Source organism: Syngnathus typhle, linkage group LG16 (genome assembly GCF_033458585.1).
Source record: "Syngnathus typhle isolate RoL2023-S1 ecotype Sweden linkage group LG16, RoL_Styp_1.0, whole genome shotgun sequence".
NCBI classification, from domain to species: Eukaryota; Metazoa; Chordata; class Actinopteri; order Syngnathiformes; family Syngnathidae; genus Syngnathus; species Syngnathus typhle.
In genome coordinates, this window is record NC_083753.1 from 9,048,321 (window position 1) to 9,071,431 (window position 23,111).

The window sequence follows — 23,111 nt, forward strand, 5'->3', positions numbered from 1 at the left end:
GGATTTAAAAAAAAAAAAAAAAAGAAAGAAAAGAAGGAGGGCAGGATGAATCTCGTCTTTGGGAGTGTGCCAATGACAATCTGGGCTCGGAGGCTGCGCTGAGCTATTTACTACCAAGACAAGAGCGAGAAGAGGAAGGAAGCCCGGCGTGGAGGACCCAAGGCTTCGATTGTGAAACCAATCCGGATTTGGTGTCATTCCTCCAGGATTGTTTTTTGTTTTGTTTTTTATTTATTTTATTTCTCCCACCTCAGTAGTAGGCTACCTGGATTTATTCGACTCTCAACTGGATTACCACTTTGGAGCGATCCGAATTAAATCAGAACGATTGCACCTGTTTGTCGAACCCCGCCACCCCGAGTGGTGCACGAGGACTGTGGACAGCACCGAACCGAGCCCGAAGCCCTTCTGAGAAGTTGTGCATCTTGACGGGGGCAAATCTGCAAGCATGCCGCTCGCACAGATTGCCGAGCCATGGCCCACCATGGAACTTGTCCAGCTGGAAACTGAGGTAAACCACAAGTGCGGAATTGCAACGGTTTAGTCAAGTTACTGTGGAATTTTACATTTGGATAAGTTCCTTGGAAGGACTCGTAACTATTTCGCAACCGGTTATCTTATCATATTCGGATGGGAGGGATATGTTCATACATGTAACATGCATGTTTGAGTCTTTCACCTAAATGACCATCTATAATGTGAGGTATGATGATCAATAATATTACTTTTACTGTATGATGCGTCCGTCCATTTACACAGGTTAATTTAGCTTCTGGCTGGCCACGGGGAGAACATGCAAACTCCACACAGGAAGGTGACTCCGGAATCGAACTCTGCACCTCTAAATTGTGAATCAGCGCTTCACCTCTTAATGAATACTCCAGTATAATTTCTTTTTAAATCCTCAGATTGACTCCGAAAGAGGTGATTCATCACTTCACCTCAGTTAGTTCCATATGTATCTTTATTTGGAAATATTCATTGTCACTTCAACTCAAGAGCATTTCCAAATCCAGATAAGTGCCTTTTACACTTCTCCACTCTGCTGCGGCTCCCCACCCGAATTGAATTTATCCAAGCACATCTGATGGATATTAGATTTGCGGATATTGTCAGATTCCCCCGAAAGATTATTCTTGGAAATCATACTGCATTTTGCTGTATTAGGGGAAAAGCACCTTTTGTTTCCTCCCGATTTCAAAGTGATTCCGATTCTCTGGCAACCTGTAGAATGTCATAGACACCATCCGATTGAACAGCTCCGGGAATCTGCCAAAATGTACGCTGGGCCAGATGACATGTAATATTCATGCCTTCTGTCTCTGATCTCTTTTGTGCACGGTATTACACAATGTCCTCAATCTTCTTTACCGTGAAAATTGATTTGTCGATTGAAAGCCTTTTGGGGGGGGGGGGGTGCATTCTGATCCGGAAGTTGATATCTTATCGTTTACCTTAGGTACCCTTTCTGATAGTAGAACATCCTGCTTTCACAAGTTGATCTCCATCATTGTTTTTTTTTAGCTTCTCTCATTAAAGAAGACATGCTGACTCATTTAAACTCGTTGCCCCCATTTATTATTATTATTTTTTTTATCCAGGCCAAAAAAAGACATCCTGACTCCTCTACAGAATCCTAACTTGCTAAAGCAGTTAATCATTACCATAAAACTGAGCACAGAGAACATCCATTTACTAGAGTATGAATCAAAAACTAAAATAGACCACCGAAAGAGAAATAGATGAAAGAAGGAGGAATGTATGAATTCATATCCCAAGTATCTAAAAATATCAACAACGGGAGTGAATTAATAACTAATGAGTGGGCTTAATGAGTTTTGATGAATCTGTCCATATTATACATTAGCGCAGTCAGCATAATGAGTCACCCTCTCCGTAATGTGTCGTTATCGTAATTTTTTTTTTTTTTCGGTCTACTTGTCAGCAACACCTCCGAACAGATGCTAGTGCTGACCCTGCAAAAAGTGTCGAGCGTAATTGCCTGCCTTTTTGTTGCACGATCGACGGAGGGAAAATGTGCACTTTTATTTCAAATGGGTCAAATAAATCGGATAATGAATAATTGCATTCATTATCACCCAAGCTGTGATAAATTTAATCACACCAGTCGCCGCTAATCATTGTGAACTCCATATCGGGGCCGCTGCACACTTTGCTAGCACCGGCAGACACCTCGGAGCAGAACGATCCCGTACTAATTGAGCATGATGGACCGGGAGACAGATGGGGCGAGTTGACCTGCTTCGCTATGACATGCTTGATACTTTAAGGTCTGGTCCAGGTCCATTTGTGGATCTGGAAGTTCCCATTTGAGTAGTTTTTCCCCCCAGTCAAGGATCAAAGTGGAATTTCTGGTGATACCAAATCAAAGAGCGGATTGATTTTTATTCCTGTGGAGAAATGACGTCTGATCTGAAGTGAATCAGCGCTGATAAAGAGGGAGCAATCATCCCCACCGCCTCCATTATGACTCAGTGCCACCTGCAATGGCTTCTGGCATTTGTCATGATCCTGCTGATGCATCCACACCAGATCTCCACCATCCAAATACGGAAACTTTCATTTGTACTGTAAAACTTTCACGATTAGTTACACCCGCTCTAAAAAGTGTAGCAGACACGAGAAGTGAAGCTATTTTGGGTTCTTATGCAATATTTTGTTTCTCGTCAAGTGTGTGTTTGCTATCGAGGCCGAGCACTCGAGCGTTTCAAGTTCATGGCTTTTATCTCCCGCGCGGGATTAAGTGCTGCTAATTTGGGCGTGACCTGCGGAACACCTGAGCAAGACTGTGGCGGTGAAGGAGAACGTTCGATAACCTCTCCGACTTCCGGGGCAGACATTCCGCAAAAGTAAATCTGGTGGGAAATCCTCAGCAGAAATTGTTCCAGCATATTTTGTTTTGCTAAATGCTAATGCTAAATGTTTGGAGGTCTAGTTTTCCTGATTATTGGTGGGAGTCAGAAACCTAAAAGCCCAAAAGTGGTAAATAAATATAGATAAGGTCCATTTGGTGAACTTAGCAAAGTGGTTGTCAATCAATACTCACCGAGATACCGGGAAATTTAGCCGGCTAGGATTACAAAGAGCGGCTAAAAAGATGCTCTGTATTTCTTGTTGCTTGGATACAGTGTTATGTTAGTAAAACAGATTTATCTCAGCAACTCAAACAGCGGAGCCGCCCTGAGCTTGTTGACTTTTTATGACCAGACAGGAATGAAAAGTTCCGCTTTGCCGCCTATTGGACTAACGTTTGCTCAATACGATTCCCACGCGTTTAATCGCGAGGCCTCCTCGCTTATTAACGTGTTGAGCCTTGTTTGTGTGCTTAGGTGCGAGTGTGTGTCTGCGCTCTCGTTGAGGAAGCTCAGGGGAGCGCCGGCGCCATTAACTGGGCCACTTGGATCGGCCAAGCGTGGCTAATGAGATTGAAAGTGTCGGAGGAACGGTATCGGGAGCGTGTACTGTACATGCATGAGCGGAGTGCTCGGCATCAAGGTTTCAATAAAAACTACCGGACCACGGCATGTTGAAAATGGATCCATAATTGCTTCAAATTGTTGATGATACACCAGTTTGTATTAGGAAACGTGGCCTTTGGTGTTCCCATGGCGACCTCAGATTACTCATTTTGACTTTATGGCTCTCGGAGTTGATATGACTCTTCTTGTTCAAAGTCCAATGAACAAGTTTGGTGTTACAACGTCGAATGTTATTAAAAGACCACAAGGCTCGACTGGGAAGGATCTCAAGTCGTTTGTGCCTGGAGGAAATGGCTTAAGTGACGTCCCTTGTACAGTAGTGTCTTGAATTCAATCTCAGGGTTGAAGTGACTTCTGTTTCTCTTTTACAGAAAGCTGCCAGTAAAAGTGGAATTTGTGGCATTCACCGGGGGGGCGGGGGGGGGGAGCACTCTTGGGAACAGAATTCCGAAATGTGCTTCTTCTTATATGCGGAAGCAGTTGGACATGTTTTCCCATTTCATCACCTACCCATAAAACCGTAAAAGCGTTGATTGTATTTTCACTCGTGCGGGAACTAAGGGGTCATGACCTATGTCCCAGCTCATCATGACCCATAAGAAGTTGACTTGACTCAAAGACGTACAATGGCACGAATGGTTCATTAGGAAAATATCCATACGGCAAATGAGAGTTCAAAACTGGAGCAATGCTGAGTCATCATATTTCCTGTGTATCGTTGTGCATGAGTCACCCTCTCAAGATGAACCCCACAAAGAATAAACAAGCGGCCTGTCGTCCCAAATGTGAAGAGGCAGCAAAGCGGCAAAGTCGCCGCTGAAACGTCACGAGTCAGCAATCTGTGACGTACCGTTATGTCTCTCTCTCTCTCGGGATAGCCACGACATCACTTCAGCTTATTCTAAATGTGACCGGACAACACGTCTTTGGCGTTTGCCCTTTGTATTTTTTATTTTTTTTTGTTTACATTAAAAATCTACTTGTGCCACACACACACTGATCATTTTCTAAACTCTGCTCTCTTTGACAGAATGGCCAGAGTACTGCCGAAGATGGAGTCACACCTGCTGTCAAGGTCGGAACACACACACACACACACTCAATTAAACACACGACTAATTCGACCGGGGACATTTGGACGGCTGTGTTTACATGGCCAGTTAGTTCTTGTTCCCCCCCCCCCAACAACAATGTAGACAAGCTAACAGTTAGCCTAGCATTTTCTTCTTCGTATCTTCCAGCAGTCTGCCCCCGGGCACTATGCTGCCTCTCACAGGTCACTGATGGTACTACAATAGGCATCTCGTATTTTAAGACCAGATTTTTATTTTTATTTTACTTCTGTGGGTGTAATTAGGTTGTAATGAGATGTATTTTATTACTCTCTATTACATGTTATATTTCAAACAACCGTAGTTTCGGCTGCGTGTCCCCAGTTTTCCCGTTAAGCGTACGATCACATCTCAAACGTGCACAAGCTTGCTCGTAAAGAATGGCTGAGTCAGCCCTTTTTTTTTTTTTTTAAACTCCTCCCCAGCCTCCATTATTATCTGGCCCTTTGGAACACGATCCCGTTTCCTCGTGTTCTTCTGCAGGGGCACCGTGCTCGAGCTGGCTTTTGTGTTCAGTCCTTGTGAATTGAATGGAGGCGGGGTGAAGCCCGTCTAGCATCCTTTCACGTTATAATGACCTGCGATGATTGGGGTCACCACACGGGGAAATGCGCTAATCCAAATCACAGCTTCGTTTATCACATCTGATACCTTGCTCTCTTGCATTGCAGTACGCCATCAATAAGATTCAATTACAACCGGAATGGTGCTTGTCACGCACGCGCTAATTGATTGGACAACTACTATTTATTCCGCTTCACTTTATTAGAATCCCGCATTCGATACGACTTTCTCCAATGCAACGGGATTGTTTTCCTGGAAGGACATTGACGTAGCCTTGGGGAAAATCCATCGCGGCGTTTTTATCGGAACTGCGCCTGTAATTGTTTGTTAGCACGTCTTTGTTGATGCGTTTCCTGCGACCACTCCGGCGATATTTCATTTCAAACGAGCTGCTGCGTTATCCACTCGCCAGCTTGTTGCTGACTGTCTTTTTGCTCTCGATTAGTTTTTTTTTTTTCCTCTCTCTTCAAACATCGCAGCACTGCAAGCGGGCATCAAATGAAATCAAGGCAGTAAAATTGCAACCAATTAGATGATGGCTCTCCGAAGGGTTCACGAGTATGCGTTTTAGCGTTGCAGTTATTAAAAACAGGAATTAGAAGCACTCTAATGACGACCGCAGACTTTTTTTTTCCGGATCAAGTGCGTCTAATGGGCTTCCTCGGCTCGTATGGATTCAGAGTCAACGAGCAGCATAGGCCGAGGCGTATCGATGGAGGGAATCATTTCAACTGTGGTGCCAGGGGAGGAGTTATTATTACCCACTTTTCTCCTTCAAGTGAACAAAATGTCTCAACCTCAGTCAAAGTTTACTCATTGATGTTTTTTCGAGTGATGAATGTTTAAACTATTGCGGCGCTCTTGTTAAATGAACTTGAGTGAGGGGAAGTTTTTCCACCTTCAACAGTGACGGATGCGACCAATAAACTACAAGAGCAATTTGGTCTATATTTCATTTGATGTCGAACACAGGCCTGTTGTTACATAATTGTCACCCCACTGCGGCATGAGCTCCTACCTTACGAGCCAGAGGGCAGAAATTAGAACGAGGTAATGCACCAGAGATTGTGGCTAATGACTTTTTATTTTTCCACTGCAGTTAGGCGCCGGTAGAATAGAAAGGGCACGATTAAAAGGAAGGTATGGTTCGGCGGCCGTACATGATGAGGTATTGGAAAAGGCAAGGGAGAGGAAACGGTAGGCACCTTTTCGGCCCACGTGGGAGTAATGGGAGTGAAGCGAAAAGAAATGCGAGCCTCTTTCACACGGAGACCCTGCAAAATTGCCGTAATGAGAGCGCTGATAAAAGATATGCCGTTTATCCGGGTTTCATTATTAAATGATCCAAAGTAAATAATAGACGGAATCGGACGGAAAAGTGTGCAGTGCGCCTTTTGACGGTCACGTCGAATTATGGAAACAAATTAGAAGATGGGAACTAACGCAAGCAGCCCGAAAAGCATCAATCGAGACCGAGGACAATCGTATTACCAAGCGAAAAGATGGGACCGATTCATAAAAAAGGAGTTTGATGCGGTTTTAATATGTGCTGAACCGGATGAAAGAAAAAAATAATAAAATAAATCTGCGTAACGTTATGAGATTATGCACAGCTACGTAAAATAAATGACTTGTGAAGAATTCCTAGAAAATCACAATGTATGGTGAGCTATTTTTAGAACAAGCCTACAGACTGCTTATGTGGCCCTTGAATATTACCCGCAGGCACCATGTTGGTGACCCCTGTTCAAGCCGACGCATTCCCCTGCGTGGCCATGTCGAGCTCATAGCAGCCTCGGTGTCGAGTGTTCCTCGACCCGATTAAATATTTACCAGAGGAGCGAGCGAGCGCGTAGGCGCCGCACTTGACAAGCGGACGAAGCGGAGCCTAGGGCGGGCGTGGAGTTCGGCGAACCAGGAAACGGCAAGGTTACAAATCTCCCCGCCTAGCTACGAGAGCGCTAAGCGTATGCTCACGCATGTGGTCGTCATGGAAACGGCCCTTCAACAAACCTGACCTCTCTATTGCCTAAGAGGTAGGATTTGCATTGAAGCCCCTCCAGCAGTCGTCCCGTTGTTATTTCAAGCACGCTTTAAAATTTTGCTGGTGGGCATAATGTTTTGGCTGGTGGGTGTATTTTACTGCAAGTTTCTTGTGAACCACATCTCTGTGGTTTCGGACTGCTTCTGCAAGAATCCAGGAATTCTCGGTGGGTCTTGTCGAGGTTACATAAATTCCACAGCACTTCCTGGAAAGCGCAGATGGCGGCCAGCTTGGGTTGCCGACGTCCAGCTCGGCCTTTTCCCGCCGGGCTCGCCACTGGGAAACCGTCAAACAAACCTGCGGCGAGATGATCGCATGTGCGTGTTGCAGTCACTGTGATTCCTAGCTAGCGGGAATAGAAGGCGTGTCTGAACAACCCTGCAGAACCAAACACGCCGCATTCCACGGGAAGGTCAGGGGGGGGGGGTGAGCAGGGGTAGTCACTGACTTAGAGCATCACTTTTGTGTTGCAATGTCCTCCAAAGCCTTTTTTTTCCCCCCCTTCTCTCGCCGAACGTCGTCACGAGCGCAACGATAAGCACCCGAACAGACCGCCGCCGATTAACTGCTTTTTATTTCTTTACGCGTGATAAAAATCGCGGGTGGTTGGCGGAAAACACAACCACAACGCAGTGGCGACAACAAGAAAAGTACTTCTCAGTACGTCAGCAATATCGGTCGATCTTTGCGTCGGCGATTTATAAGTATTATCTTGTCGGTCTAGATGTGTCGCCGCACCGTTTGTGTTGCATCGAAGCATTGGTAAGCTCGACACAATCTCGGACTTGTATACACAATTGTACTGTGTGTTTGGTTTGAAGGGCATAACTCTCGTGTGCGTCTGTGCGTGCTCTCGACTGAAGCGGACGCTCTCTTGTGTGCGCTTATCATCAACAGAATCTGCTGTTAATGGTAGAAGGTGGCTCTGCAGAGCCAAACGCGCCCACACGCAGAGGCGGGGCAATGGTTTATAACCCAATTACCCAGCATTGGCCCCCTCGAGCTTGCGGGAGACTCTAAATTCTGGTTTTGTTTGGTTGGGGTGGGTGGAGGGAGGGAATCAAAAGCATCGCTAGTATGTTGCTGTCAGTAGCAGTAGGATGAGTAGGAAGTACTGTGGGACGAGTTTGGGCAGTGTAATGCAAAAATAGAGACTCACAATAAATTAAAAAAAAAAAGACTCAAAAAGAGCATTAGTAATATTGGTAATTGTTTTTCTAATTGTGTCGTGATTGTTATATTGTCTGTTTACATGTGTTACTCCACCGTTTGTGTTCATATACTCCCACAATAAGCATTTTCAACAGAAAAGTTGGTTCCCTCACAAAAATGTTTTATAGACTGTTTTTAATTATTTCAAACTAGAAAATTCACCCGAACGCAGCATAAGATGGCCGCGAGTCGTCGTCTGTCAGCACGTCAACAATTAAAGATGTTATTCCTCAGCATCCCTTCAAATAATTCCAAGCATATTTCCGTTGCCTTCAGTAGCCCCTCCTCAATCCATCCTTGGTTGCCGCGAGCCGGCGTCGTCATGGTTACCGTGTCCTCAGCGTCGCCAAGCCCTGCAATAGTAGAAAATGTTTTTTTTACACTGAGTAGCTGTAAACCTTCTTGCTCATTCAGTTTCATTCATAACTCTTTTTTTCTTTTCTTTCATCACGTTTTTCAGATTTGGTTTGGTGATTATTCTCAAGCCCCCCCAAAACCTTTAAAGGCCACGGTGGTATTTGCTCGAGGCTATTAAAAGGTCCACTCGGGCAGTAGGAGAATTCGTCCATCAACGATTGGCATAAAAGCTTGCTGTCCACGGCCGTTTCCTGCGTAAAGACTCTGTCCTCGCAACCACTTCTCACAAAGATGAGGAACACAGTTGCCATAGTTTCACACTTCTCCCTTTCAGGATCGACTGAGGAGAACGTGACAACCGGTTGCCCTTGTCTTTTACGGTTCCTACCATGGCGGATGGCTGATTTCCCCGCCAAAAACACCTCCAAATATATTTTGGGTCAATTTTCCATTCCAGTCAATGAATTTACTCTGCTGCTACTTGTTTCGATTACTTTTCACTATTGTTGGACCCAGGAGCCAAATAACGGTTGACATGGTTACCGCGGCAACAACGGTGACCATTGTTGTAACGGGATCATAATGAATCGATTTTGTCATGTCATTTTGAAACAATGAGATTTTTACGTCACGGGATTTTTCAAATTCGATTCATGGATCAATAACAAAATAATGAACGTGCCTGCTATCTTAATTGAAACTCTAATACCACCACCGTCATCATCATCATCCTTCCATTCTGCTCAGGCTCATGTCAACTGTCTGACGTGCCTCTCATCTTACCGCAATCCTTGTCGTGCTATTAATATTCCAGATTGACCAACGCAGGATTTCCTGTAGCATCCGTGCTAATCCCGCACACATTTCCTGCGCCTTTTCCACGGGAATTTCTTCGCCTATACGTCCGTTTGCAGCTGTCACTCACAGCGAGCAGATGGAACATCCTGTTTAATGTTCAATCTTTTAACCCCGTGTTGTAGACGACACCAAAAGGGGTGAAAAGGTGACCTCGTGTTGCGGAAGAGCTTCCTGTGTGAAATATCCAACCAAGCCTGGAGATTAAGGAATCATGTGACCAAGAAGGTTATCTGCTTTGTCAGGGGTGGACTAAAAAGGCATTGGATTTTTTTTTTTTTTTTTTTTTTTTTTTTTTTTTTATGCAAGAGTACCTAATGAAGAGTCCCCCAAAGAGTAAAAACTGAAAACGAGACTTAGATGAAGTAGCGAGAGGTTTTATGTCTTAATGCAGTGCAAGCAAGCTGTGTTATTTGGATCCTTGACTTCTCCTTGCAGTTGAAGCCTCTTCTCAACCGCTCCAGGCTACGCTTTTATTAAAGCGCCTTGATTTAATGGTTGGAGGATTGCATTTGGTGCACTTGTAGCGTCTGCCCCGCCTCTCCACAAAAAGGAAAACAAACGTTAGAACTGACATGTTCCGGTGCCAGCCCGCACAAGCGTCGCATCCAGCAGATGATCTTTCTCAGAACTCGACAATACTAGGTCAAAGTCAGCACACCTAGATTTACTGCTTGAACAACTTCACCCATTGCACGTTTGGATTTAGTACCAGCAATGTGGTCCGCGAGCCGTAAATCTGGACCGGATCAGAAATGGTGGAATGAGACACCAAGCATGAATCTGGGGGGGAAAAAAAGGATCCTGTAATGGCCTCTTGGCTGCTCTTTGTTCCAACTGTCACCAGTTGAAAAGATGCAGGAAAAGAGGAAGCCGTGTCAAGACAGCCGTGGATAAATGTTGTAATTGTGTGTTATTCATTGGACTACTAGGCTGCGAGGTGACAATTTTCTTCTGTGCCGGGATGAATTAGCATCTACACAGACTGCGAGTGTATATAGTGAACATGCCCTTACTTGGCCAACCTTGGCTCTGCATGACGGCGGCTCCTCTTAAGTGTCTGCCACTGGCCCCTTGTGTGTATTTTTTTCTTTTTTTTTTTTTCCTCACAAGTTAGCAGGTCTCCTCTAGTGTCCTATACTTTGGCTAGCTAAAGAGGGGAAGACCACCCCCCCCTTTTTTCTCTATATTACTTTATTTATTTTTTTAATATTTTGCAAGTGACTCCGCTTTCCAAAGAAAGAGCAATACAGAAATTTAAATTTCCCGCATTTTCACTGTAATCTTCCCCTTTGTGACCAGTTCTCGTCAATGTAGTCACACTGTACTTCGGTGGTTAAAAACCTCACTTCCCATTTTGCTGTGTGTGTGTGTGTGTGTGTGTGTGTGTGTGTGCGTATGCAAAGCCAGTGAGTAACACGCATCGAGCATGTTGGCTAACTCAAAGTAAATCTTGTGCAGTCGTAAGCCGGTGCGTGCTGGCTCCAAGTGACATGGAAATATTTGGACATGTGGAGGTTATTATTCCGCACCAAAACACGCACGAGAGAGGCAAGTGGCAGGTTTTTGTTGATTTTTAGCATGTTGAGCGTGTCAAATAAATCTGTTCTATGTTTGTATGTCTTTGTGTGCGGCCATCTAATTTAATTTCAATGACTTTTTTTTTAGCTAATTAACTTTAACATGTCAAATAGTTTAGCAGACAGGCAAGGATCAAAATGAACACAATAAACAAATAAATTAATTTATTGTTGTTAACTCGTATGTCCATTTCTCGACTTCCTGATTCACAGAGGATGATGTAAGGACTTATTGCAGAGGCATCCATTTATGATTATGGGCTGGAATGTTCCTTTCTTAAGCCAGTGAGGCAAACGGGAAAAAGTGTCACTAAAATTCACCCCAAAAAAAAGAGATTTATTTCAAAATTGACACCGCAGAAATCGCACAAATGTGAATTATACTTTGCTTTCACGGAGAGCTTCAGGTATCGGAGATTTATTATTGCCTATCAAATATTTCCTTGGAGCCCAGTCACTATTGTGTCTTTGACTTTGAAAGGCCGCTCTTTGAATAGCGGCTTCTGCGTGCAGGTTGAGCTTTTGTAGCCGGAAGGAAGTGAAGTCAGCTCAAGGAGAGAGAAAGAGAGAAAGGAAATGAGAGAGAGGGCAGAGAAAGCCACTTCCTGTCCTGTCCTGACTTGTCTGGACTTGTCGTATACCCCCCCCCCCCCCCCCAACACTCCGTCTGTCTCCACGTGTGTGTGCTTGCATAGTGACTAATCTAAGCCAAACAAAAAAAAAATAATCATGTCAACTCTCCATTCCAACACCACTTAGAAGGAGTCTCGTATCACGTGGATAGAGAAGGACTATGCCCAAATGAGTGGCCAGGTAAGTCACTCCCTGCTACTCCTCCCAAAATGAGACATTTGTATGAATTACATCTGGCCTGAATTAAAATGACATATCGCCTCATGTGTTTCATTTGGTTGTGCCGTTTTGGGTGCAAGAGTGTGAGAATGAAAGCAACCGCTTCCTTCCTGGTTGCCCGCTTCGGATTCATGTTCCACCTCACTCAGTCAGTCAGAGGAGCACAACAAAAGAGTCAGCAAGACCCTTAGAGTGTCACCTCTTGGGACATGGGACCCGGGGCGAGATTTAAATTCGCTCGCTTTCTCCCGTTCTACCTGTCCAAAAAACCCAAAGGCTTGGCGGCGGCTGCTGATACTTTGCCTGCTTTGAAACGCTGGACACTGGTAACCGTGACAACACGTCATTTAAAGTTCAGTTCGATACGTTGTTTTTGTGGTAGTGCTTGTATGTTAGCGTCGTGTCTACATTTTGTAATATAAATGGCATTTTACCATGTATGGGTATATTTTTTCAATTTGATCTTTAATCCGTTTTTTTAATAGGTTCAACAAAACTACCGTATTTTCCAGACTATAAGTCGCAGTTTTTTTTCATAGTTTGGCCAAGGATGCGACTTATATGTGAAATTATTAACACATTATTACTTAGGTTTATTTATGGTAACAGTCTGAAAAACATTGGTATCAAACATGAAAAAAAAAAACTTTAAAAACAACTCATTATTTTTCACACCACTAGAGGGAACCCCTTTTCACCCACAAGTCAATCAGTACCTCACTTTGAGAAGAACAGGTCGGTGAGTCACCAGGAGCATTTTGGACATTTGCCAAATCCGTGTTTCTTTCTTTTTGTGTATAGGACGATGGCGAAATCAAAGAAATCAACATCACCCATGTGGTCAAAGAAGGTTCGGAAAAAGCAGACGCATCTCACTTTGAATTGCTCAAAGTGTTGGGCCAGGGTTCCTTTGGGAAGGTAAAGCGTGCAAGTTGGAAGCCGGGTGTATCTTTTCATCCTCTGCAGTCTTTCTTCTGACATTGCTCGTGTTTCACATACTTGAGGTGTTCCTGGTGCGCAAGGTGACCCCTCCTGATGACAACCAGCTCTATGCAATGAAAGTCCTCAAGAAGGCCACACTCAAAGGTAAGAGAGAGCAGCTTGTGAATGAACGATGGAATCAAAGTCAGAACCGTGTAAACAATGTCCTCCGGCGAAAAAAAACGACCGCCATACCATAAAAGGATTTTGTTTTTCTTTTCTCCCTACCAGTGAGAGATCGTGTGAGGACCAAGATGGAGAGGAACATCCTAGCTGATGTCAACCACCCGTTTATTGTCAAGCTGCACTACGGTTAGTCGGCTTAATTGCTCCCGTCACCTCCTTCAAAAAAAAAAAACAAAAAAAAAAAACACATTGGTATATTCTCTTCGCAGCTTTCCAGACTGAAGGGAAACTCTACTTGATCCTGGACTTCCTCCGAGGAGGCGATCTCTTCACCCGACTGTCTAAAGAGGTGAGAATTCCCTCGGCGTGTTGATGCTACACGTTGCGTTCTCATGCATCATAACCGACTTTCCATCTCGCAGGTGATGTTCACCGAGGAGGACGTCAAGTTTTATCTCGCAGAGTTGGCGCTGGGCCTCGACCACCTCCACAGCTTGGGCATCATGTACAGAGACCTGAAGCCTGAAAAGTAAAAGAAGTGCTTCCCAAATTGCACATTTAAATATGGAAGTATGGTAACATATCCTACATTTGTCGTCTAGCATTCTCTTGGACGAGGAAGGTCACATCAAACTCACAGGTGAGAAAATAGCAAGTAGATCAATAATTCCTGGAATGCTTCGTCAAAAGTCTCCTTTGCTGTCTCGTAGATTTCGGTCTGTGCAAAGAAGGCATTGAGCAGCATGAGAAGGCTTACTCGTTCTGTGGCACGGTGGAGTACATGGCACCCGAGGTGGTCAACAGGGTAGGACACACCCACAGCGCCGACTGGTGGTCGTTTGGAGTACTGATGGTAAGGAAAGAACTTTTCTATTTTGAGGTAAATTTTTTAAAAGTCCTGTTCTCTCCTCTAGTTTGAAATGTTGACCGGGTCGCTGCCATTTCATGGGAAAGATCGCAAAGAAACAATGAATATGATCCTCAAGTAAGTGCAAATGTTGACTTGTACTTTGGTTGGATCACTGATGATGACCAATTATCTCTTGCAGGGCACGTTTAGGAATGCCTCAGTTCCTCAGCGCAGAGGCCCAGTCTCTGCTAAGAGCTCTGTTCAAGAGGAACCCCAGCAACAGATTGGGTCGGTTATCTCCTTCACTGCACCCAGTTGAGCAACACAGTTGGCTGTCATCACATTTTATAGAAGAAAAAAATTAAAATACTTACCACATAGAAGAATGTTAATAACCCTGCCAAATTTGAACATGTAAAAAAAAAAAAAAAAAAAGTATGTAATTAAATTGAAATTGTTTCCATGGGTTCACTATAGGATCGGGTCCAGATGGAGCAGAGGAGCTCAAACGTCACGGATGGTTTTCCAACATTGACTGGAATGTGAGTGTTATTTTTCTGTCTATTTATTTATTTATTTCGGGGAGTCATCCAAAAAATAATTTCATTACTATTAATTTTATTGTTTTATGGTTGATTTGTTTCTTTTGTATTTTTTTTTTTTACCAATGAATTAGAGTACTGTATTACTTAATTTTTTCATCCCAAACTGTTTTCACCTGTGCCAGAAACTATTCCGCAGAGAAGTGAAACCCCCTTTCAAACCAGCGGTGGCGCGTCCCGATGACACGTTCTACTTTGATTCCGAGTTCACTTCCCGCACCCCAAAAGGTAATAAAAGTCAGGAACACCTTGGAAGTGTCAACACCTAAATAAATACACCATTCAACTTTTCATCCTCAGACTCTCCCGGCGTGCCGCCAAGTGCCGGAGCTCACCAGCTGTTTCGAGGTTTCAGCTTCATCGCGTCAAGTCTGCTGGAGGAAGAAGGTTCAGTGGAACCCGTGAAGCCCCCGCCGCACCCGGTGGTCCAGGTAAGCACCTTTTTTTTTTTTTTGGATCTGTGTCAAAAGGTCGCGACAAAAGTATTTCCTGTCCACTTGCAGCAGCTACATGGGAAGAACTTATTGTTCAGCGACGGCTACGTCTTGAAAGAGGACATCGGCATGGGCTCCTTCTCTGTGTGTAAGCGATGCGTCCACAAGGCCACCAACACGGAATACGCCGTCAAGGTACAAGCAGGTCGCCGAAACACCTGGGTGACCTCAGACAAGGCCTAGAATGGTGTTTTTTGCGATGGACAGATGATTGACAAGACCAGCACAGACCCTTCCGAAGAGATCGAGATCCTGCTTCGATACGGACAGCACCCCAATATCATAACGCTGAAGGATGTGAGGAAAGCAATTGAAATAATCAAGTCAAACCTCGGTTGACTTCCCTCGGGTCGGTTCCAGGTGTACGATACCGGCAAGCAGGTGTTCTTGGTGACGGAGCTGATGCGCGGAGGAGAACTGCTCGATCGGATCCTCAAGCAAAAGTCCTTCTCGGAGAGGGAGGCCAGCGCCGTGCTGCACACCATCACCAAGACTGTGGAGTACCTGCACTCGCAGGGGGTGAGGGTGCAGCATATTTAGTTATCGGCGGCCATCTTTGTTTTGGTTCTTTAAATGTGATGATTTCATGACACATTTACTGATGGGGTCTTAGGTGGTGCACAGAGACCTGAAGCCCAGCAACATCCTCTACGTGGACGAGTCGGGGAACCCGGAGTCCATTCGGATCTGCGACTTTGGCTTCGCCAAACAGCTGCGCGCCAACAACGGCCTACTCATGACCCCGTGCTACACCGCCAACTTTGTGGCTCCTGAGGTGAGCCTGGCACATCTAATGGCATATTTAAAATGGTGGAAATGTTTGCCGTTTTTTGGAGAGGACAAAGAATATATGCCTGTTAGTATTGCAATTTGGGGGATTATTGTACTGGAGAACAATATTGATGCTTTAAAGCGCACATTTTTCTTCTGCTCAAATAATTTGTCGTCGCTAGGTGTTGAAGCGTCAAGGTTATGATGAAGGCTGTGATATTTGGAGTTTGGGAGTACTACTGTACACCATGCTGGCCGGGTAAATAATTACACTCTTAAAACTGCGTTGTATAATTCGTTTCCTTCCTCACGCCGTCCTGTTTTATTGATTCCTTTCTCTAGTTTTACTCCATTCGCTAATGGACCTGAGGACACTCCCAATGAGATCCTGAACAGGATAGGCAACGGTCATTTTAGTTTGTCTGGAGGCAACTGGGACACTGTGTCAGACGCCGCTAAGGTGACTTGTGTAACCTTATTTGTTCCAGAGGGCTTAACTCTGACTTAAAGTGTGTTCCTTCCTGAAGGACCTGGTGTCCAAGATGCTCCACGTGGACCCACATCAGCGACTGATCGCCAAGCAGGTCCTCAGGCACCCTTGGATCATCCAGAGAGAAAAACTCCCCAACAGCCAGCTCCCACTCCAGGACCCGAAATTGGTCAAGGTATCAGTCTCGCATGACAGTATCCAAAATTGATCCAAATCAGTTTTGAATTTACTATTTGTTCTTTTTTTATTTAAATCTAAAACTGAGAAGGCAGGATGTCAGCACTGTTATTTTCGTCACAGGGCGCCATGGCGGCCACGTACTCGGCCCTGAAGAACTCGCAGCCCACCCCCGAGCTCAAACCCATCGAGAGCTCCTTCTTGGCCCAGCGGCGCGTCAAGAAGCTTCCGTCCACCTCCCTGTAGACACATTGTCTCGAGAGAGAAAAAAAAGCCACCCGACCAACCAACCAGCTCGCTCGGGAGGGCGCTACCAGCCAAGGAACCCTGACTGTGACCCTGAACCCCCCTCCTTCTGAAAGAACCCATCTTGTTGTGTTCACTTTTGTAGTGGGGCTAGCCAAAGATGTACGGGGAGGGGAGGGGAGGGTGATTGTTTGTAATCTGTGTGCGCGCACTTGTGTTCCTGCACGACCACCATGCCACACAAAGCCCGCTCAGCCATCACTGGACGTCGTCACTTTGCTGCACGTTTATTTGTCTGCCAGTTTTTGTCCGTCTGTACGTGTATGCATGTGTGTGCGCGTGCGTAAAGATAAGCTTTACATTAGCGGCTTTGCGCCGCTAAATCCGTTTGTGCCGGCAGCACGGCGGCCGCAGTAGTGTCCAAAATGCTGTTCAACAGTCAACGTCGGGGAGGGTTAGTCATGTGAATAAAAGAAACAAAACATATGAAAATATATATTTCTGCCATTAAATGCCTCTTTTGGCTTTGGGACAGCCAGAAACATGGGGATTGTTGGGAATTTTTTTGTTCACGTCAATCTTGTTTCTTTTATAGTGTCAGTTGCATGACGTGCAGTGTGTGATGTTTCTTTCTATGTTTTATTGGACAACACATCTTCTGGTGGCTTTCTGTGAAAGAGACTCGGCATGTTCAAACATTGGCTTTTTGTCCCCCCCCCCCCCCCCCCTCCATTACATTTTCAATGCTGTTTCCTGTGCTTGGCTGCTTTTGGTGTTAATTTTCGTCCGAGGAAAGCGTCGCTTGAAAATAGTGCAAGACAAACTTGAGCACGTTGCTTACGTACGTGTTTAAAAAAAAATAATAATAATAAATAAAAGGTCTCGTAATGTATTGACAAGGAGGCCGGGCAGACTGTTCTCTCCATTGAATCAAGCCAGTTTTATTTTACACGGGGTCATAAAAAAATGGAGATATTTGACTTTCAGGTGAAATTTTCAGGGTGAACCTGAAAATGGGTTTTAGGAAAATTAGGTTGTCATGAATTGATCGATACTTTTCACCTGAAAGCCGAAGACCTCGAACTTTTGGGGGATTCGATTATGTGTCAAGTTACTGCCTGTGAGATTGCATACACTTTTCCACTTATGATTTCCAAATGACGTGTTAGCTTCCCAGGGTAGGTCCTGCTTTCAGCTTGGTGCCTAAAGGCCTACTTGATGAGGAAGGTGTCGAAATGTCTTGCATAAAAGAAGGGAAGAGCTGCGAGGCTGTGAAATTGTCCAACCGGCTGTCTTACCTCATAAGGGATCATCAAGTTCTATCATTCTTTTGTTTGTTGTGATTGAGGGGAAAAAACATTGTTCCTTTGACTAAACGTGGTGTGTCTTATTATATGATGAAGATGAAGATTTTTATATCTTACAAAATATTAAAGATTCTGTTGCTACAGTAAACTGTCTCATGGAATAATGTATAGTTGTGCTTGTACTGGTCATGTAATTTTCGTCCTTTTCATGACATTGTTGAGCTCAGGATGAGGTGGCAAGGGCATTTTTTTAAGTTAATGAAATTTATGACTGGAAGTTGCCCATAATCAATTGGGGCTAACACTTTTTTTTTTTTTTTTAAAGAAAAAGGAGAAACTCGAGGCTTTTTGAAAATAAATATATTATCATGACATTTTACTCCAATATTTGCTTGAAATTTCTTTTATGTAAATTTTACTTTTGTATATCTGCGAAAAATTCATTCTGATTCTGACTTTGTTTTATTGTTAAAGCGCCTTTCGCGGAAGTGACGACACGAATACGGAAGTAAAATATTTGGCGCCAAAGCACGAGCGGACAGACCCACACCAGCCAAGTAAACAATGATGGATGCTGCCCGGAGAATAAAGTCCAGAGTTTGTACTGACTTCAAAATGCGGGGATTTATTCTCCGACCGTATGTATAACTAAATCATTTCTATTTTGATTCTATTAAGTCGATCTTGTCTAGTTGTGTCATTAGTTGTGACGTTCGTGTAGCTGTCAAACTAGTTTTTTTTAATGAATTTGGTAACTTTGCACAACCAAATGTCAAATAATTGCTCATAAGTACATTCTGTTGTTACTTTATTACCTAGTTGACTTCAAAACAGGAAAAATGCTCACTCAAATTGACACTGTACTGGTTGTCCATTGGCATTTTTGCCTTTTCTTGCTTTTTATTGTGCAAACATATTAATGTGCACATACTTTGTTGTTGTCAAAGTGAGGCCACCAAGTGCCTGGTCGAGTCCCTGTTGTCTGTCAGTCCCACTGAGCTGGATGACATCATCGAAAGGGTGCTGGATGCTGTGGAGAAGCAACCATGTGAGTTTGTGCGAGCGTATAGTGTATATCGGTTGTCTGTATCTGTGTTTTATCCAATAGTGACTTCAAGCACCATCGAGCTATCGGTGGTGGAAAATGCCGTGCAGGACTGCTTTCAATCCTGCGATGAAACCATGTAAGAAGCTCAAAAAACTTTAGAATGCTTTTTTTTTTTAAAGTTGGAAGGTGACTTTGACTCTTTTCCAGGCCTAACGTTTTCAACATCATCGGCGCCTTTGACGTGCCCAGATATATTTACAACGCGGAGCGGAAGAAGTTTGTTCCGTAAGTAAATTACTGTACAGTGTCGTATTTGTACTTTGCACGTAAATATATATTTTATATACTCTTTGATTCCATCGGTAGCCTAAGTATGACCAACCATCCAACTCCGGGCCTGTGCGGCATCGCCAGAGACAAGGCGGAACTTTTTCGGGAGCGCTACACAATTTTACTGCAGGTCTGATTGAATTTTTTACGACTGTCTTTGTTTTGAGAAGTGTTCTGATGAAGTGCTCATATTTGAATTTGGTTTACAGCGCACACGTCGACACGAGCTGTTCACTCCGCCTGTCATAGGAGCTGCTGTCGTGCACAATCAAAACAAATTTCAGGTAACCTCGTCTTCGCTGTCCAGCTAAAACCTCATGTGTCCAATTTTAGTTCAGTCTTTTCTTCACAAATAGTTTCCATGTGTTATTAATTCTAAATTATTAATCAAGCTCAAGTTTTGAAAACATTGTGTGGGTCTCCCAAATCCTCAAGATGTTTCTTTCTTTTTATTATTATTATTATTATTTTTTTATTATTATTATTTCTTTCATCCAGCTGAAGACCATTGAAGCTTTGCTCGGCAGCACAGCCACACTGGGGGGCGTGATCGTTCTCGGAATGATCACGCAACTAAAAGAGGTGAGGCGGCAGGCCACGTGCCTTTTGGGCCATGTAGAATCACAAGTATACATTCATCTTTTGGATTTGTGTTTTTTTTTTTTATTTTGTCTTTTAATAGGGGAAATTCTACCTGGAGGATCCAACTGGGACAGTAGAGCTCAATATGTCCAAGGCAATATCCTTTCCTTTACTTTTTGTGTTTCAATTGAACAAAAAAATTCGATTGAGTTTTGCCTTAATTCATCTTGCACCAGTTTCATAATGGCCTTTACACTGAATACAGTTTCGTATTGGCTGAGGGTAAGTCGAGTGACACGCTGTACTGAGTGTTCCTAATTTAACGAAGGTGGAATCCAAAGGAAAAATTTAAGGAAATTATGGTCTGAAGGCTTGTCGATATTAATACAGACCGGGCTCAATGTTTCGACCTTGTCTTTCAGGCTGGTACGAGGACTCGGTTTTCCACGTCAATGGTTTTGGCACTCCGCCCATAGAACCTTCATCAGCCACACGGTATAATTAGTTCCATTTTTTTAAATCTATTTTCTATTCCTTCTGTTGTTGTTTTTTTGATGTGAGTTACCATTGTTCGTATCCTAACGTCTGCCACCAGGGCGTACTTTGGCAACATCAACTTTTTCGGCGGTCCGTCCACTACATCGGTGAAAGCGTCGGTCAAGCTCAAGCAACTGGAGGAGGAAAACGACGACGCCATGTTTGTACTGGTTTCCGACGTGTGGCTGGACAACGCGGAAGTGATGGAGAAGCTCAACCTCATGTTCTCAGGTACGTGTCTACCAGCAGCTCCGCTCTAATGAATGACTGACTCGAACCGTGTGGACAATTTGTACCACCAGGTTACGCGGCAATGCCTCCCACGTGTTTCATCTTTTGTGGAAACTTCTCTTCTGTTCCGTACGGAAAAGGTCACGTCAAATCACTCAAGGGTAAACTCTCCAACTCTTAACAATCAAATGAGAAATGAGAAAGTCTCACATTGCTATCATTATTCTCTTTTTAGAGTCGCTGAAGGTGTTAGCTGACAGCATATGTGCGCATCCTAACATACTCAACAAGTAAGAGTTTGTCATTGTCGTTTAAATTTGAATGAGTGTTTCACTGCCATTGCCCTCTTCTTGAACCTGCAGTAGTCGTTTTGTGTTTGTTCCTGGCCCTGAAGATCCAGGCCCGGGCTCCATCCTACCACGGTAATATTTATATTGAAGAATAAATAGACTACAAATCTCCTTTGTTGACAAATTTTTGTTATTTTTTTTTACGTAGTAGGAAAGGAACTCCACATTTTTTTAACTTGAAAAACAACAAAATGTTGACAAAAACTCTCGACTACTGATTCATGTCTTCGCTCAGACCTCCGCTGGCGAATCACATCACCGAGGAGTTCAGACAGAGGGTTCCTTTTTGCGCGTTCACCACCAACCCGTGCAGGTAAGTCAAGCTCTGGCAAATGAATGTGCTTTTGCTTCAATACTGTTCATGGTCTCTTTCAGGATCCAATACTGCAGTCAGGAGATCATTGTCATCCGTGAGGACTTGGTCAACAAGATGTGCAGGAATTGTGTGGGCTTGCCTAACAGCAACCTGGATATTCCCAATCATGTGAGTGTCTTTCAAAAAAGAAAAAAACAAAAGTTGTCCCACTGTTGACACTGTTGTTGTTGTCAGTTTGTCCGGAGCATTCTGTCGCAGGCTCACCTGGCCCCGCTGCCTCTTTATGTCACTCCCGTGTTTTGGGCCTACGACTACGCCCTGCGCGTGTACCCCGTTCCCGACATGGTGGTCTTTGCCGACAAGTACGACCCCTTCAGCGTCACACACTCTGAGTGCCTTTGCGTCAATCCGGTATGTAACATACTTCCTTGACCCCAGTTACTAATTTCCTATTGGTTGAAGCTCTGGCGCTACTAATTGGCATCTTAGAGCGATTCAGAGAGCTCAAACAATGCTAATAGATTATTTTTTGCCAAACAAAAAAAAAATTGTGAGTTGTCATTAATGTAAACTTTATTCATCACTACACCAGGGCTCTTTCCTAAGAAGTGGTTTTACATTTAAAGTTTACTATCCAGCCAACAAAACCATTGAGGACAGGTAAGGACCGTTTTGTACATTTATTTAAATGGATGAATAAATTAGGTGACTGTTATTTTATGTCTCCACAGCAAACTTCAAGGACTATAAGCAGAGATATATATTTTTAGTCTGTACATAAAGTTTTATCGAATATTTGTTTGTGTGTATGAGCAACTGTCATTTTATTTGTAGTCTTCATGGATTTTAATGCTTAATTTTATATTCCACAAACACAATATTAATCAGAATATTGTGTTTGGACTAGTCCTGTGTAGAACATATTGAGGATAAAATGTTTGACTTGACTTTCTCTTTAAGTGAATAAAATTGCAATGTAACCAAGATAATGAGGTGATGTTATGAAAATAAAGTTCTAATAATTATTGAAAAGTAAAACTGCGCTCTACAAAGAATAGTTAATAGTTATTAATTTCGAAATAATTATTCCCTTTGTAGTTATTTTAATGACTAAATTAATTCATACTCATTGAGTAACATGGGGAGATCCTCAAAAGCGAAACGTTTTTAAAAAAAAATAATATTTCAACAATTTAGAAATATAAACAAAATAGATATTATAAAATACAAATTAAAGACGCATGACTCAAGTGTTGCTTAATTGCACGTACAACTTTATTCAAGACTTCCTACAGGTGAACGAAGGAGGGTCATACTAGTGATGTGCATTCCAGTTCATTTAAGTGAACAGGATCCTTAGAATCAGTTCACGCAACAGATTCGTTCAAACAAATCGTTCAATGAATCTGCCTAACATAGTTCACGCCAAGAGACGCAACGTATTCACTGACTGATTCGTTGATGCACAGGAAGCCAGTTCACTCATTGACTCGTTCGCGAACGGGAAAGTCAGGATTCATTCCCTCACTGATCCGTTCTCGCGGTGAACTGGAAATGCGAATCACTCAGTGAGTGATTCGTTCATTCACAGATTCGT

At 43.6% G+C, this 23,111-nt stretch overlaps 2 protein-coding genes across 5 annotated transcripts; both read left to right on the forward strand.

Annotated features, from left to right (window-relative positions):
* The first annotated feature begins 90 nt into the window (after positions 1–90).
* rps6ka1 (ribosomal protein S6 kinase a, polypeptide 1) lies at positions 91–18,268 on the forward strand. Of its 4 annotated transcripts, none has more exons than XM_061300630.1 (22): positions 91–511; positions 4,531–4,575; positions 12,878–12,994; positions 13,081–13,162; positions 13,289–13,369; positions 13,453–13,532; positions 13,606–13,712; positions 13,786–13,823; positions 13,894–14,036; positions 14,098–14,168; positions 14,233–14,321; positions 14,511–14,575; positions 14,761–14,863; positions 14,936–15,066; positions 15,139–15,264; positions 15,337–15,426; positions 15,490–15,648; positions 15,743–15,904; positions 16,083–16,159; positions 16,243–16,360; positions 16,428–16,565; positions 16,691–18,268. In XM_061300630.1, exons 1-22 carry the CDS (start codon positions 449–451, stop codon positions 16,811–16,813), a joined length of 2,208 nt encoding a protein of 735 aa, XP_061156614.1. In that variant the 5' UTR covers positions 91–448; the 3' UTR covers positions 16,814–18,268. The 4 variants fall into 4 exon arrangements, with proteins under 4 accessions (XP_061156614.1, XP_061156616.1, XP_061156615.1 ...); XM_061300631.1 differs by lacking the exons at positions 91–511; positions 4,531–4,575 and adding exons at positions 11,034–11,195; positions 11,984–12,037; XM_061300632.1 differs by lacking the exons at positions 91–511; positions 4,531–4,575 and adding an exon at positions 11,033–11,195.
* A 354-nt stretch (positions 18,269–18,622) lies between these two features.
* On the forward strand, positions 18,623–22,552 carry pole2 (polymerase (DNA directed), epsilon 2). Its single transcript, XM_061301099.1, has 19 exons — positions 18,623–18,758; positions 19,068–19,168; positions 19,229–19,304; positions 19,376–19,453; positions 19,535–19,628; positions 19,708–19,782; positions 19,997–20,080; positions 20,181–20,237; positions 20,314–20,362; positions 20,503–20,575; positions 20,676–20,848; positions 20,920–21,009; positions 21,084–21,138; positions 21,211–21,270; positions 21,434–21,511; positions 21,574–21,682; positions 21,749–21,925; positions 22,107–22,174; positions 22,246–22,552. The coding sequence occupies exons 1-19, from the start codon at positions 18,685–18,687 to the stop codon at positions 22,262–22,264; spliced, it is 1,590 nt and encodes a 529-aa protein (XP_061157083.1). The 5' UTR covers positions 18,623–18,684; the 3' UTR covers positions 22,265–22,552.
* The last annotated feature ends 559 nt before the right edge of the window (positions 22,553–23,111 follow it).